At 59.5% G+C, this 12844-nt stretch overlaps 2 protein-coding genes across 2 annotated transcripts in view; one reads left to right on the forward strand and one right to left on the reverse strand.

Annotated features, from left to right (window-relative positions):
* The window catches only part of MFSD10 (major facilitator superfamily domain containing 10), a 3500-nt gene extending 2164 nt beyond the window's left edge, over positions 1-1336 (forward strand). Inside the window, exons 8-12 of the mRNA XM_006760120.2 lie at positions 118-242; positions 338-428; positions 542-589; positions 671-760; positions 932-1336. Coding sequence (XP_006760183.1) covers positions 118-242; positions 338-428; positions 542-589; positions 671-760; positions 932-1047 — 470 coding nt within the window. The 3' untranslated portion in view covers positions 1048-1336. The remainder of the gene's footprint in view (positions 1-117; positions 243-337; positions 429-541; positions 590-670; positions 761-931) is intronic.
* A 482-nt stretch (positions 1337-1818) lies between these two features.
* Positions 1819-12844, reverse strand: part of ADD1 (adducin 1) — a 45333-nt gene continuing 34307 nt past the window's right edge. Inside the window, 6 exon segments of the mRNA XM_015561596.1 lie at positions 1819-3313; positions 3315-3447; positions 5660-5740; positions 5972-6128; positions 10662-10751; positions 11108-11209. Of these exon segments, the coding sequence (XP_015417082.1) occupies positions 3139-3313; positions 3315-3447; positions 5660-5740; positions 5972-6128; positions 10662-10751; positions 11108-11209 (738 nt within the window). The 3' untranslated portion in view covers positions 1819-3138.

Genomic DNA, 12844 nt, shown 5'->3' on the forward strand with positions numbered 1-12844 from the left:
CCCCCCATCCTCCGGGCCCAGCCTAGGAACCTGGGGCGGGCAGGGGTTGTCAGCGAGTCCCCTGGCTCCGCTTGGCAGAGCAGGGGCGCAGCCGGCCAGAAGGGCTGGGGCACTAAGGTTCCCGCCCTCCCAGCCTGCAGCAGGGAAAGATGTTTTTCTTCATCGGCCTCACCATGGCCACCATCCAGGGCACCTATGCCCGGCGGATTAGCCCCGGCGGGGAAATTGCAGCTGTGAGACGGGTATGGGGCGCCCCTGGTGGGGGTGGGGGGTGGTCTCCTGAGCTCTGCTGGAAGCAGCAGGAGTGGGGCCTGAGGTCCACTGTGTCCCGCTGCAGGCCATCCTGCTGCTGGTCCCCGCCTTCCTCCTCATCGGCTGGGGGCGCTCGCTGCCTGTGCTGGGCCTGGGGCTGCTGCTCTACTCGTTTGGTGAGTGGGCCTGCCAGGGCCAGCGGGCGCGGCGGGGCTGGTGGCCAGATCCCTCCAGGCCACGAGCCCTCTCCCCTCTGGGGTGACGGTGCCTCGCTCATGTCCCCCATCAGCTGCCGCTGTCGTGGTGCCCTGTCTGTCCTCCGTGGTCGCCGGCTACGGTGAGAAGCCCTTCCTAACCAAGGCCATCGGGGAGGGGGGGAGCAGCCAGCAGGCACCTGAGGGCCCCTTCTCTCCTACAGGCTCGCCTGGGCAGAAGGGCACCGTCATGGGGACGCTGCGGAGCCTGGGTGCGCTGGCCAGGGCATTGGGGCCCATGGTGGCCGCCTCAGGTGAGGCTGTGGGACAGCACGTGATGTGCCCTAGGGAGCCAGGCCTCGAGGGCTGCTGGGCCCTGATGGGGCCTCCCTCAGTGGCCTGCATCTGCTCCTGCCTCCGTTCTGGCACTTGGGGCGGGTGCGGGTGCGGTGGGCCCACGTCATAGCCCGGCTGTCTCCCTCTAGTGTACTGGCTGGCGGGCGCCCCGGCCTGCTTCACCGTGTGCTCCGGGCTCTTCCTGCTCCCCTTCCTCCTCCTGCGGCCCCTGCCACCTCCAGCACCGACACTCAAGGCCGAGTAGCAGAGCCAGCCCCACCCAGGCTGGAGGAGCCGAGGCAGGAAGTCAGAAGCCACCCGGCCTGCTGGCCCGACTCCTCCCTTCCTCCTGGGGCCCAGACAGGAATCCCGGGGCCTGCAGCCCAGGGGGCGCTCGCAGCCCTCCTCCTGCTGGACTGGACGGCCCTGCCTGGTGCCCACAGAGCAGGGTCAGGGACTCCAGATCTTTCCAGGCTTCCGGCTTTTTACTCTGTGGAGAACAGGCTATCAGCCAGGCGTCTGGATGACAAAATAAAGCAGCTGTTTTATACCAAGTGCCTCCTCCCAGTACACGGCGTCCCTCGGCCTCCACCACACCCTGGGGCCCCAGGCCCCGCAGCAGCAGCTCCACTGCCCGCACGCGGTTCCCTCCTGCACGGGGGTGGGGGAGGGGGGTGAGTCAGGTGCAGGACCCTCGCAGACGGTCAGCAGTGGCAGCTGACACCTGGCAGATGGAGGAGGGAGCCTTCTGCTGGGCTGTCCCCGTCACAGATCGTGGCCCCACCTGCCTGCTCAGCCCCAGCCAGGCTGACTGGAGAGGACACGGGACTCAGCGGTCCGAGGGCCGTGCCCAGCAGCCCCAGGGAGGAACAGGCCGAGGGGCAGGGCAGCTCTGGGTTAGAACGTCCTCCCAGTCCAAAGTGGCAAATGGTGTCTCCAGAAATCAGACACGTTGGGGAAGAGACAAACTCCTGGAAGTCCTATTTTAAAGAAAAAAGGATTAAAATGTAAAACCGCTCCCCAGGCTCAGACAGGATACAGCTTGAAGAACTTTATTTGTGAGTAAAACGTGTTACAATGAAGAAAGGACACAGGGCCTGCCCTCCTGAGCCTGTGTCCCTGTCTGTGGCTAGACTTCATGTTGTGATACAAAGAGTTAAAAGAAACTACAAAAGTGAATTAGTCATTGCATGTGTGGGGTAGAGGGAGGGTCAGGGAAGAGTCTGTTAACGCAAGGAGGGTGGTGGGGAGGCGGAACACACTCGGCAACAAATTGACACAGAAGCAGCTGCTCGCCTGTTAGCTCCAAGCGGAGGTCAGCGCCATGCAGCTGGCCTCTGTCCTGCGTGGGTGCTCGGTTTTGGAGACCTGAGCCCACGTCCAGCTCCAGATCCACCGTGGCCCTCCCGCCTTCCCAGGGGCCTGTCTGGGGTGGGCAGGCTGGCACCCAGCAGCTCCTGGAACAGGCGCCCTCGAGGAGCCAGCGGCTCCCTGCTGCCTCCCAGGGGGTGGAGGTGAGTGCAGGTGAGCGAGGGCAAGTAGCTCCGTGAGTGCCGGCTCGGGCTCAGGAGCAGCGGGGGCCACCAGGGCCGACTTCCGGGAAGAGCAGACCCTGCTCTGAAACCTGCCCCACACCGGTGCGCGGGGCACCACCGCAGGCTTAGAGAAAAGACAGCGTCGCTGTTCCCGTTCACAGCAATGCAGAACTGCCAATACACTGGAGAGACTTCTCTCACTGAGGTGCCCTCCCGAGGACAGGCCTGGAGAGACCCCAGTGATAAGACCGAGCCCTGGACCGGGTGCTGCCGGGCGGTGACCGGGGAACCATGCATAGGTTGCAAGGGTGTACGGGCCAGGCTGCTGCGGGGTCCCCACGCCGCCTCTGAGGCCACCACAGCGCCCTGGCCGCCGGCAGGCACAGGGTGTTGGCACAGGACCAAGGCTGTGTGTTTATGGACAGAGTGAGATCGCTGAGCAGGTAAGGCCAGCAGGAAGCCAGGAGTGAGTCAGTCACCTGAGACCTGGGGGAGGGGAGCCTAGCAGGGACGGAGCGTGGGTTACTGGATGACAGAAGGAGAGCAAGAGAGGTCAGGCCAGAGCTGGCAGGGCCTCTGACTGTGCAGCCAGACCCTGCCTGGACGCCCCAGGGGAGGACCCGAGGAGCAGACAGACGGGCACAGAGGTGGACACAGGGCCACGCCTCCCTGGACCTGAGGTGAGGCCCGGGCGCCAGGGGAGGCTGTGCGAGCACAGGAGGTGAGCTTGGGCGGTGGGGAGCGCTAGCTATGCGGAGGGGGCTTTGCATTCCATGACACAGGGAGACAACACGAGACGGCGGTGTGTGCAGGACAGGCCTTCAGGAGTCGCTCTTCTTCTTGCTCTTCTTCAGGAAGGAGGGGGTGCGGAACTTCTTCTTCTTTTTGGAAGGGGACTTGCCGGGAGACCCATCGCTGCCTGGGTCTGCAGCAGCCCCCTCAGCCGCCGGGGAAGGGGCTTCTTCAGCCGCCGGGGCCGGGGCCGGCTCAGGAGCCCAGCCCCTCGTCCTCCTCCTTGTCCAATGTCGGGAAGCCAGGCGCTTCTGAAGGCTCATCGGGGGACAGGTCAGGGAGAGTGGGCTTAAAGGTGGCAGCATCACTGTCGTCTCCAAAAACAGCATCTTCCAGGTCTAGTGGGCGGGTAGGAGAGACGGGGTTAAAGGGCAACTGCCCAGCCCTCAGAGAGGGACCTCAAGGTGGGCTGCGCCCTGCACAGTAACTGCCACTGTAAGGACATCAGGGCCTTCTACCAAGACAAGGATAAGGAACTTTAAATCGTGTCACTACTTCAAGGCTGGATGGAGCCCATTGTACCAAACACAGGCTCCATCTTGAGGGGGGGTGGGGGTGGGGGTGTGGGTCCTGGCTCCCTCTCCTGGAAGCGTGCCCTGCAAGCAGAGGACATTTTCAGTGCAGGGTCCTCCTGACACCCTTGAGACGAGGTTTGCTCTAGGCCCCTAGGGCACCTCAGTAGCCCTGAAATTAAGCCTACATTTGGGTCCACACACCTAGTTTCCCCCAAGGGAGCCACGGAAAACATGGCAGCCCATGGGCGCACAAGTTAATAACTCTCGACCTTGTGCATCAGCATCAAATAAACTGAGCCTAGTTTAGAGGGAGACATGAACCATCAGGCCAGGGAGAGGGGCAAAAGCAAGCTGTTTAACCATCGGGAAACAAAGCACACTTGTCTTCAGGAGCCTGAGGGCCGGTCTGTGGGGAAGATTCCCATCTCCCGGTTGGGGTGGGGCAGACCAGGTGAGCAGATTTTCTAAAAACAGCCTACGAGGTTACGAGCAACTGGCAGGTTAGGAGCACCAAACCTGCTCATACATCAGCAGTCAGCCGAACCGCGGGAGGCGACGAGAGGCGAGCTGAGTGCCGGGGACAAACACTGAGGGCTGGGCCCTGGGAGATGCCTGCCCGGGATCACGGCCAGGGCAGGGGGAAGCGAGGCATGTCTGCACAGCGGGCAGAGGTGGCCTGTGGGTGCCCAGGGGAACCTTGATCATTGGACCAAATGTCCTACTAAAAAACAGCACTGCCCTGGCCGAGGTGGCTCAGTGGACAGAGAGTCAGCCTGCGGACTGAAGGGTCCCCGGTTTGATTCAGGTCAAGGGCACATGCCCAGGTTGTAGGCTCGATCACCAGTGGGGGGTGTGCAGGAGGCAGCCGATCCATGATTCTCTCTCATCACTGATGTTTCTATCTCTCTCTCCCTCTCCCTTCCTCTCTGACATCAATAAAAATATACATATTTTAAAAATAGTCCAAATGTCGCTCTTCTGCCCCCTCAGGTTAAGCTTAAGCATGAAGCTTAAGCAGGGGTTCAAACACATGCAACCACATACAGCAGGTGGCAGCCCCACCTGTCTGAGCCTCATCTAGACTGTCTGCCCTCCTGGCACTCACGAGACCCAGAGCTCTGAGCACGGCTGTGTGGCCCCTGGGAACCCCGAGGGCAGGCTGCTCCTGCAGCTCGCAGGTGACCGAACCCCTTCCGGGAAGGCCACTGCCCAGAATGAAGGGCTGGGTACAAAAGGGGGGGCGGGGGGGAAAGACAATGTTTTTATTTTGATTAAACGAAAAACAAAACGTAGCAAGCAACAAAGAAGCAGAATGAGGAAGCGCAGGAAGCCGGCAGTACTTACTATGGTAACAGGTACTCCTTAGCACATCCTCCTGCTTGCCACGCAGCCACAGAAGAGAAAAGCACAGAGAGAGAACCTACGCATTCAGTCACAGCACCAGGTACAGGGGAATGGCCGAGCCATTCTTGTGGACACAGAGGCACAGGCTCCCGACAGACATGGGAAGCATGATGTGTAAGACCGAGGGACAGACACGCAAGCCACGCCACAGACATGCGGTGGGTGGTCTGAGAGGCCGACGGAGGCCAGTGCTCTGCATGGACTGATAACATGGCAGTCAAATGACATCCTGTCGCTCAGACACCACAGAGGACGTTTCCGGAGGTGGAATCGAGCACAGGAAGGTTTAGGAAGTGTGCAAAGAGGGCAAAACTGACATCATCAGTGAAGTGGGTGCCCATCCCTGAAGGCTGTCCTCCCGCCCGTGACATCTCACTAACAAGCCTGTTTGGCCTCAGGTTTCCCAGGACCAGGCCAAACAGGAGCACAAGAGGCTGGGCCCAGCAGCACCCAGCACGTGCTGTGCTGGTTCCCACGCAAAGGCACACGTCCTCACTAGTGTCAGCCGCCACTCCTTCCATTGGGCAGAACACGCAGCCCACTCCCCCAGCCCCGCTGTGGACACCCATCCACACAGTGCCATGCGCCCTCCCGCCCTGGGGCAGCCTCGCCCGCCCCGCCCAGGACTCACCTTCCTCCAGCTTGACGGGGGAGCAGGGGGCAGCAGGGGGCTCTGGACTGTCTTTCTGCTCTCCAGTCTCATCCAGATTCTCTGCAGGGGGCAGAAGGTGAGAGGGCGTGGTGAGATGCCACCATGAGCCCGCACCAGAGCCCTCCCAGGGGAGTCGGACCCCCTCTGGGACCAGCCTGAGTGAGGAGGGAGGAAGCATGTGCTGAGGAGCACTCTGCCCTTAACCAAAGGCCTGGAGGACAGAGGCGCTCACCTGCGGACTTGCCCACGCAGAACCTGCCCTGGCGCGTGGGCCTCGCCGTGAGCACTCACCTGGGGGGCCCCTGTGCTTGCGCTCCACCTCCCTGCGGTACTCCTCCAGCTCACGGTCAGTGAGCGTGTTGAAGGGGTTGGGGCCTGTGGTGCTCACGATGACGTGGGGCTGGTACTCCTTCTCAATGATGGCCTTGGAGGCTGTCACCAGCTCCCCCTGCGGACAGAAGGGGTGCTGGGTCTGCAGAAGCCCTGCCCAGGACCTCCTCCTCCCCGGCCAGGCTGCAGGCAGGGTGGGGCGGGCAGCTCTCCAGGGGCACAGACATCCCTGAGGGCTAGGCTGAGCAACAGCCTTCAGGGGCAGAAGACAGAGACACACGATTTTGATGCAACAAAATAAATGTAACAGGAGGAAAGAGCCCTAGAGAGCCCTCAGGTCTCAGAAGCAAAGGCAGCAAAGTGCAGATGGAGCACACAGAGCACCTCGAGGACAAGCCCATGTCCTCGCTGACAGGCAGGAAGAGGAAATGCACAGATCACAACACTCAGGTCAGGCAGGAGAGACCTGCTTCCATTCTAGGAGCACAGGCAGGTTCTGTTCCTTTGACCTTGAGAAGAAGAAGATGTCCCTGGGCACCAGCATCTGGGGAATTTGGGAAAGAGGATTTGTAGGAGAGAAAGAAAGCAAAGCCTATGAAGCACCGAGTGGCCACAGACCAGGAGGCGGCGGGGGCCCGGAGGGCGGGCAGCCAGCGGGCTGAGTGTGACGCCACCGCACATTCCCTTGCCCGGCACCGCTCTGTGCCCCGCTCAGCCTGGTCGGCCCCAAATGCTCCCCGATGTTCACCTTGGAGAAAGCTAACCGGAACTCATGCACATGCCCAGTACTTAACGAGAGCTTCCAAAAGTAACTGAAAACAGGAGAATCCAACGTCACTTTCACGCCTGCCGGTCCATCTGCGCTCTCAGCGAGGGGCGAGCGTCAGAGGCAGCCAGCATCCCTGCAATGGGCACTGGACACAGAGCCAGACCGAGGCCGGGGGACCTGGGCTGAGCGGCCCGGTCCCATGAGCTGGGTAGAGTGCCTGGAGTACTCCAGACTGACCGCTGACAGTGACACAGGCCCCAGGACACAGGAAAGGGCCTGTTATCAGCTTGTCATCAGGTTCAGGATGACCTGGGAGTCGGTTAGCCCTCGTTCCGACTAGCCTGACCCAACGCCGCCGGCTTTTCCTTCAGAAGCAGCCCTGCCTGGCCAAGATGGGGACTCACGTCCTCCTCTGCCACTCGGACCCGTGGCCCGAGACACGCCCTTTCCTGTCCACAGGCCTGTTACCATCTTCAAGAGGAGCCTGCCGGGCGGGCCCCTGAGGCCCACAGAGCACGGACGCTATCATCTACGCAACCTGGCTGGTGCCTGTGCATCCTGGTAGCACTGCAGTGAGACAGGAAGGTGATGTGAGCTTTGAGAGAAACACTGTCACTCATTTCAGTCCAATGTTCAAAATCAGTAAAGAAAAAACAAAACCAGAAACGGCCACGGAGATGCTTCCTGTCCAGACCCCCTGCCCTCAGGTGCCGCACAGCTGGTTCCCGCCCGCTGGCAGGGGCTCCCTCCTCAGTGAGGCCAAGCCGGAGCTAGGAAAAGGGCGATGCCTGAGCCGCAGAGACAGGCCCTGTGGGGAGCAGCCCGAGAAGTCGGGGCTGAAGGGGCAGCTCTCTCCAGCAGCCCATGTGGGGGCACTTGCTGTGCTCCTCCCGTTTGGCCCCACTAGGGCTCTAAGCCTGTTCCTCCTGGCACTGGGCTGAGACATCAGGTTTTCATCTGAAACATCTACACAGATTTGAATTTATATTCCTTTTTTTGTTTGTTAATCCTCACCCGAGGATACTTTTTCCCACTGATTTTCAGAGAGCGTGGAAGGAAGGGAAGCAGGGGAAGAGAGAGAGAGAAACATTGATGTGAGAGAGGTGCCCTGACCAAGGCTGAGAATCGAACCTGCAATCCAGGGAATTGAACCTGCACGCGCAAGCAGGTGCTCCAGCTACTGAGCCACCAGGCCAGGGCTAAATGTACATCTTAGTGCTGGGCCTGCACACACTAGGTGCTTACCACCAAGTGCACACAGGTGCGGCAGAGCAGCAAGTCTGGGCTGCACACCAGAGGGCAGCAGGACAGGACTAAGTGCCAATCTTCACCCCCATCTCTAACGGCTCAGTTCACTGGGAATCACATCCAGGTGGCAGAGTGACTGCCAGCCACACGCTGGCTGCACAGTGCCGAGTCAAGAGAGCCCTGGCTGGGCTTCCTGTCCCTTTGGGCACCAGAGCACAGGGTGTGGCTGGCGACTCGCTGCCCCTTCTTCTGCCAGAAGACAAAGGAGAGATGGAAGCAAAAGAAAGTCCTTCCAGAAAAGCTCCAACTTCCTTAGTCACAAACGCCCGTTCCTCAAGCTCTCGACCGGGAAGCGAGTCTGCACGCTTGCCTGACCGGGAAGAGGACGTTTTTAGGACATTGACACACAGTCCTTTCCACCTGCTCAAGAGGGTCAACTTGCCAGTGAGCAGCGCCACCTCTAGGAGCACCGTGGTCTGTGCTTTGTGGTCCGCACACAAAGGCGTGGCCACCACGCCAGTCAAGGACAGAGGAGTCAAAGCACATTCTCACCATCAAAACGAAACCTGCTGTGACGGGAAAGAGCAAGGCTGGGGATTTGAGTGCCCGGAAGAGGGGCGGGGAAAACAAGCTGGCCCGGAACCTGCACAGGGGCACCACCTCACTGGGCTCGGAGCCGAGTGGCTTTCTCTGCCGATCCTGCCTGGACACGGTGCTCACAGGGTCCACTCGGGTGCTGGCACAGCCAGCTGGAGGGGCCCGTGGCTACGCTCCATGAAGCATCCTCACAGGGAACGGGGATGCACCCCCAAGTCTGAGCACTGCTGGACAGAGCCAAACAGAACTGCGACGGATGAGGAACTGCCAGAGCAGCAGCCTTAACACAGCGGACGGTCTCCCTTCCAGGCAGGCAGCCCTAACGACACAAACAGGAACCACTAAATGCAATCTAAGCCAGAGAGCTTGTCCAAACCTGCTCTGCTCCATAAGCCCCCGGGGCTCACGGACTTCACACACCTACACACACCTGAGAGAAAAGAATGAGAAACTAAGGTCACATAGGATGGAAGCACGAAAAACAAGCCAGTGGGGCAGGAGGCCATCTCTCCCATGCTCTGCGAGGCTCCTCCAAGAATGGTCGCTGGACAAGGGAAAACAGGACCCGCCGAAACAATACATAAATATGCAAAATAATGCCGTTTAGCGAGGGTTCCAGACAGGAATACAGAGCCCTTGGTGCAAGCCTCCTTCTCTCTGGCTCCTGGGGCGTGGCTAGATGACACCTGCACTCACTGGAGGAGTGTAACTGAGACACATTTCCTCTGGACACCGGGCGAACACCTGAGGCCTCACCCTCTGCCCTCAGGGCCTCAAAGCTTAGAACAGGCGAGCCTCCACCTGGCACGGGACATAGGGTGGATTTCCACCTACTGAGCACTTTAGGTAGGCAGGTACACGGAGAACGGTACTTTGGGGTTTCACATTTTCACAAGTCTTTGCCCACTTGCAACATTTAAAAAATCTAGGATTTTTAAGGTCAAAATAAATACATCGCCTCAACCGGGCTGACCAGAGACTGCCTTGCTTTACTTCCTGCTCCCCTGAAAGGATGTCTTTCAATCGCACCCCCCATTGCACGTTCCTTATGTTTTCGGTCACAGCTGAGCAGGCAAAGGGAGCAGGTCACACGGAAGCATCCGGCACTAACAGAGTCACATGCAGAACCTCTGAAAAGCACCGTCACGATGCGGAGACACACCCACTCCTCCCAGCCAGGGCTTCCCTACAGCCCACGGCAGGCAGGACGGCACCCTCTGTCCTCTCACCAAGGAGCTAGAGCCCGTGTGCGGCTCCGTCGTAACCGGGACAATGCCGGCAGGAGCAGGCAGGTGGGGACAGGCAGGCAGGAGGCAGCGCGAGCCGACAGTAACTACGGGCAGGAGGAGTACCTTTCTAACAGGGAGAGATTTGGCTGGACTAAAGGTCTGCTCTGTGAGCCCGAGCCCTTCGATTGTCTCCGTGCAGTCAGACAGGGGTGCATCCTGCAACAGTAAACTGAGTCAGCAGAGCCCCAGGCCCAGCCTGAAGTACCGAGTGCACAGGATGGCGCTGCTGAGAGCATGCAGCAGGGACGGCGGCGGCGCCAGGGAGGCAGCGGGGGTGGCGCTGCCACGTGCAAGCCCAGTCCCCAGGACCAGGACCACACCTGACCAGTCAGAAGAGGCGGTGAGAGTCACCTACCCTGCAGTTACGTGCAAGGTTTCAGAGGCAACAACGGACACAATTACCTTCAAGGGGCCCAGGCACTGTCCCTTTATAGAAACGCGGGTCACTGTGGGCCACAGACAGGCACCAAGCAGCGCCCTGCCGCAGGCAGCAACGTGGACGGGAATAAGCCCGCCGAGCCCCGGAGCCCAGCACTTTACACGGGGTGCAGCACTCAGACCGGGCGGGTGGGTCCCCGGGCACCGAGCCACCCGCACAGGCATGCACTGCACCGAGCGCTGGAGGGGACACGCCCCGGGCGTGCTCGTGCTTGGCCTACAGCTCAGGGAAAAGTGCCTGTGATTTCTCATCATGAAGGTTTTTCACAAAGACTGCGTAAGAATAACAAGACTAATTCCCAGTTCTCACCTGGACGAGGCTTCTGTCCATCACTACACCACACAACACCTGTGACTGGGGGCCAGCCGTCTTGATGTCCTGCAGGTTCTGCTCTCGGATCTGAGGACGGCAACAGGAGGAACACATCAGCAGCAAGCCCACACCTCGCCCGCTCGGTACTGCCTGGGTCTGAAGGGAGGAAAGGCCCATTCCTACGTCCTTCCTCTTCTGGTGACATGGGCAAGCGCTCACTCTAGGGCACACTCCCTACGTGTCCCTCTTACTGGGACACTGTGAACAGCCCAGGGTGAAGGCTGCTCACGGGCCACAAGTGCACAGCACAGGCGCACAGAGGGGCTGCAGCTGCAGTCATGAGGCAGCAGAAGTCCTCAACGCACGCATGCGCTCTCTGCCCTGCAGCAGCCAGCACCCCGTCCACCCACTGCAGCCTCCGCCTCCCGCACACGAGTACGCACCTTGTTCCTCATCTCCTGGACCTCTTTCGGGTTTGTGTTCAATGGAACAAACAGGTTAGGGACAGCAGAGGTGGAAGTTCTATGTCCATCCTCTTTAGTCCACTGTAATATCAAGAAGAGTTACAATGTCAGAATTGGGACGGCAACAGGTGGCACCAAGTACCCAATCTGTCCAACTGATCTCACATCTGGTCATGCACTGAGCATCACAGAGGATGAACCAATGACCATACCCTGTGCCACCGCAGCGGCTGGAGGGGGCAGGAGCATGTCCAGACCGAAACCAGGAATGGCGGAGGCCAGAGTCGTGACGACCGGCCAGAGCCACTGAGAAAGCCCCGCTGAAATGGGGGGTCTCACATGGACTGACGAGAGCTGAGCCCCTAACTCCCGCAGACGAGCCAGTGGGGCCCTTCAGAGCACATTGGTTCACCGCTCTGAGCATCGTCAACACCACAGCCAGCGGGAAGCATGAGATGACAGGGTCATGGAAAGCAATGTGATGTGCTACCCAGAGGGAGGGAAGACTCGCATTGGAAGGCAAGAGTGGGCGTCACCAAAGTGCTGCATTAAAATAAACTACCGCGCCAGAATGCACTGTTTGCATAGCTATTCCAGCCCAAGAAAATCATGGAATGAACGCTTAGGCACCTGGGGAAGATTTGGTGATGTCGAATATTTTATATAACTTCATACTCTGAGTGTTACAAAAATATCCCACAGGAGCTCGGAGCGCTGGGATCCTTATTAGAAGGCCGTCTTAGGCAGCGGGCACACTGCCAGCACCCTGCGCCTTTCACTTTTTTTTTTAATTTCCAATCAAATGTGACCATTTTCATCACATTGTAATTGGGAGGATGAGGAGGCGCTGAGTGTTAAAACAAGCCCACCTCCGAGAGCAAATGTTATTCTTTTCAGGGTGTTTTCAAGAGGCACTAAGAGAGCCATAACCGTAAGACTTGGAGAAGCCACGGGAGCGGATGCTCAGCCACTGCGGGGAGCGCGATGGGCGTGCGCTGGGAGGTACTCACTGACGGCATCTTCAGATTAAACAACTCCAGCCTTTCATTAAAGATAATTTCCATCAAAACGGGAAAACGGCAACCTCAGGAGCGTGACACTATTACTGTAAGTGAACATACCCACCTGGGCGCAGGCACGGGTGTGTCAATCCAGAACAAGAAACACATCGCAATGCTGCCCAGGGCCTCCCTCCACACACACTGACTAACATGCCCGACTCGCTTCACACTTTTTCACGCTAAGAGTACACGTAGCTCAAAGCTGCTGCCACACACACACTTCGGGAAAACTCGGCACAGCCTCCGGCACATGTAGTGACAGCAGCGGTGTCGTTCGGGCCCACTCCCCTGAACAAGCAACATCAGTAAAAACGAAACAAAGGCCACGAGAAAAGAAAAAAAGGGAGAGAGGGGCAGAGGGGAAGGAGGGGGGACCGGGGGCAAGAAGGAGAGGAGGCCGGGCTCAGCACTGGGCCTCTGCCCGTGTGGGCGGCGTGTCGGCTCAGGGGCACAGAGGCTCTCACCACCTGTGCGCCAGGAAAACGCCAGCCACCTGGAGACACGTCTACGAATAAGAGCGTTAGGAGGGAGCCGTTTGCTGCCTGGGGGCCACCGAGTCTGGGCCCGTCTCGCCTGCGCTACACACCACCGTGCAGCGGTGGGTCTGTGCCCGCTTCCGTGTGCGCGCAGGACTCCACCGCAGGAGCACGGCTGT

Source organism: Myotis davidii, unplaced genomic scaffold (genome assembly GCF_000327345.1).
Source record: "Myotis davidii unplaced genomic scaffold, ASM32734v1 scaffold937, whole genome shotgun sequence".
Lineage (NCBI taxonomy): Eukaryota > Metazoa > Chordata > Mammalia > Chiroptera > Vespertilionidae > Myotis > Myotis davidii.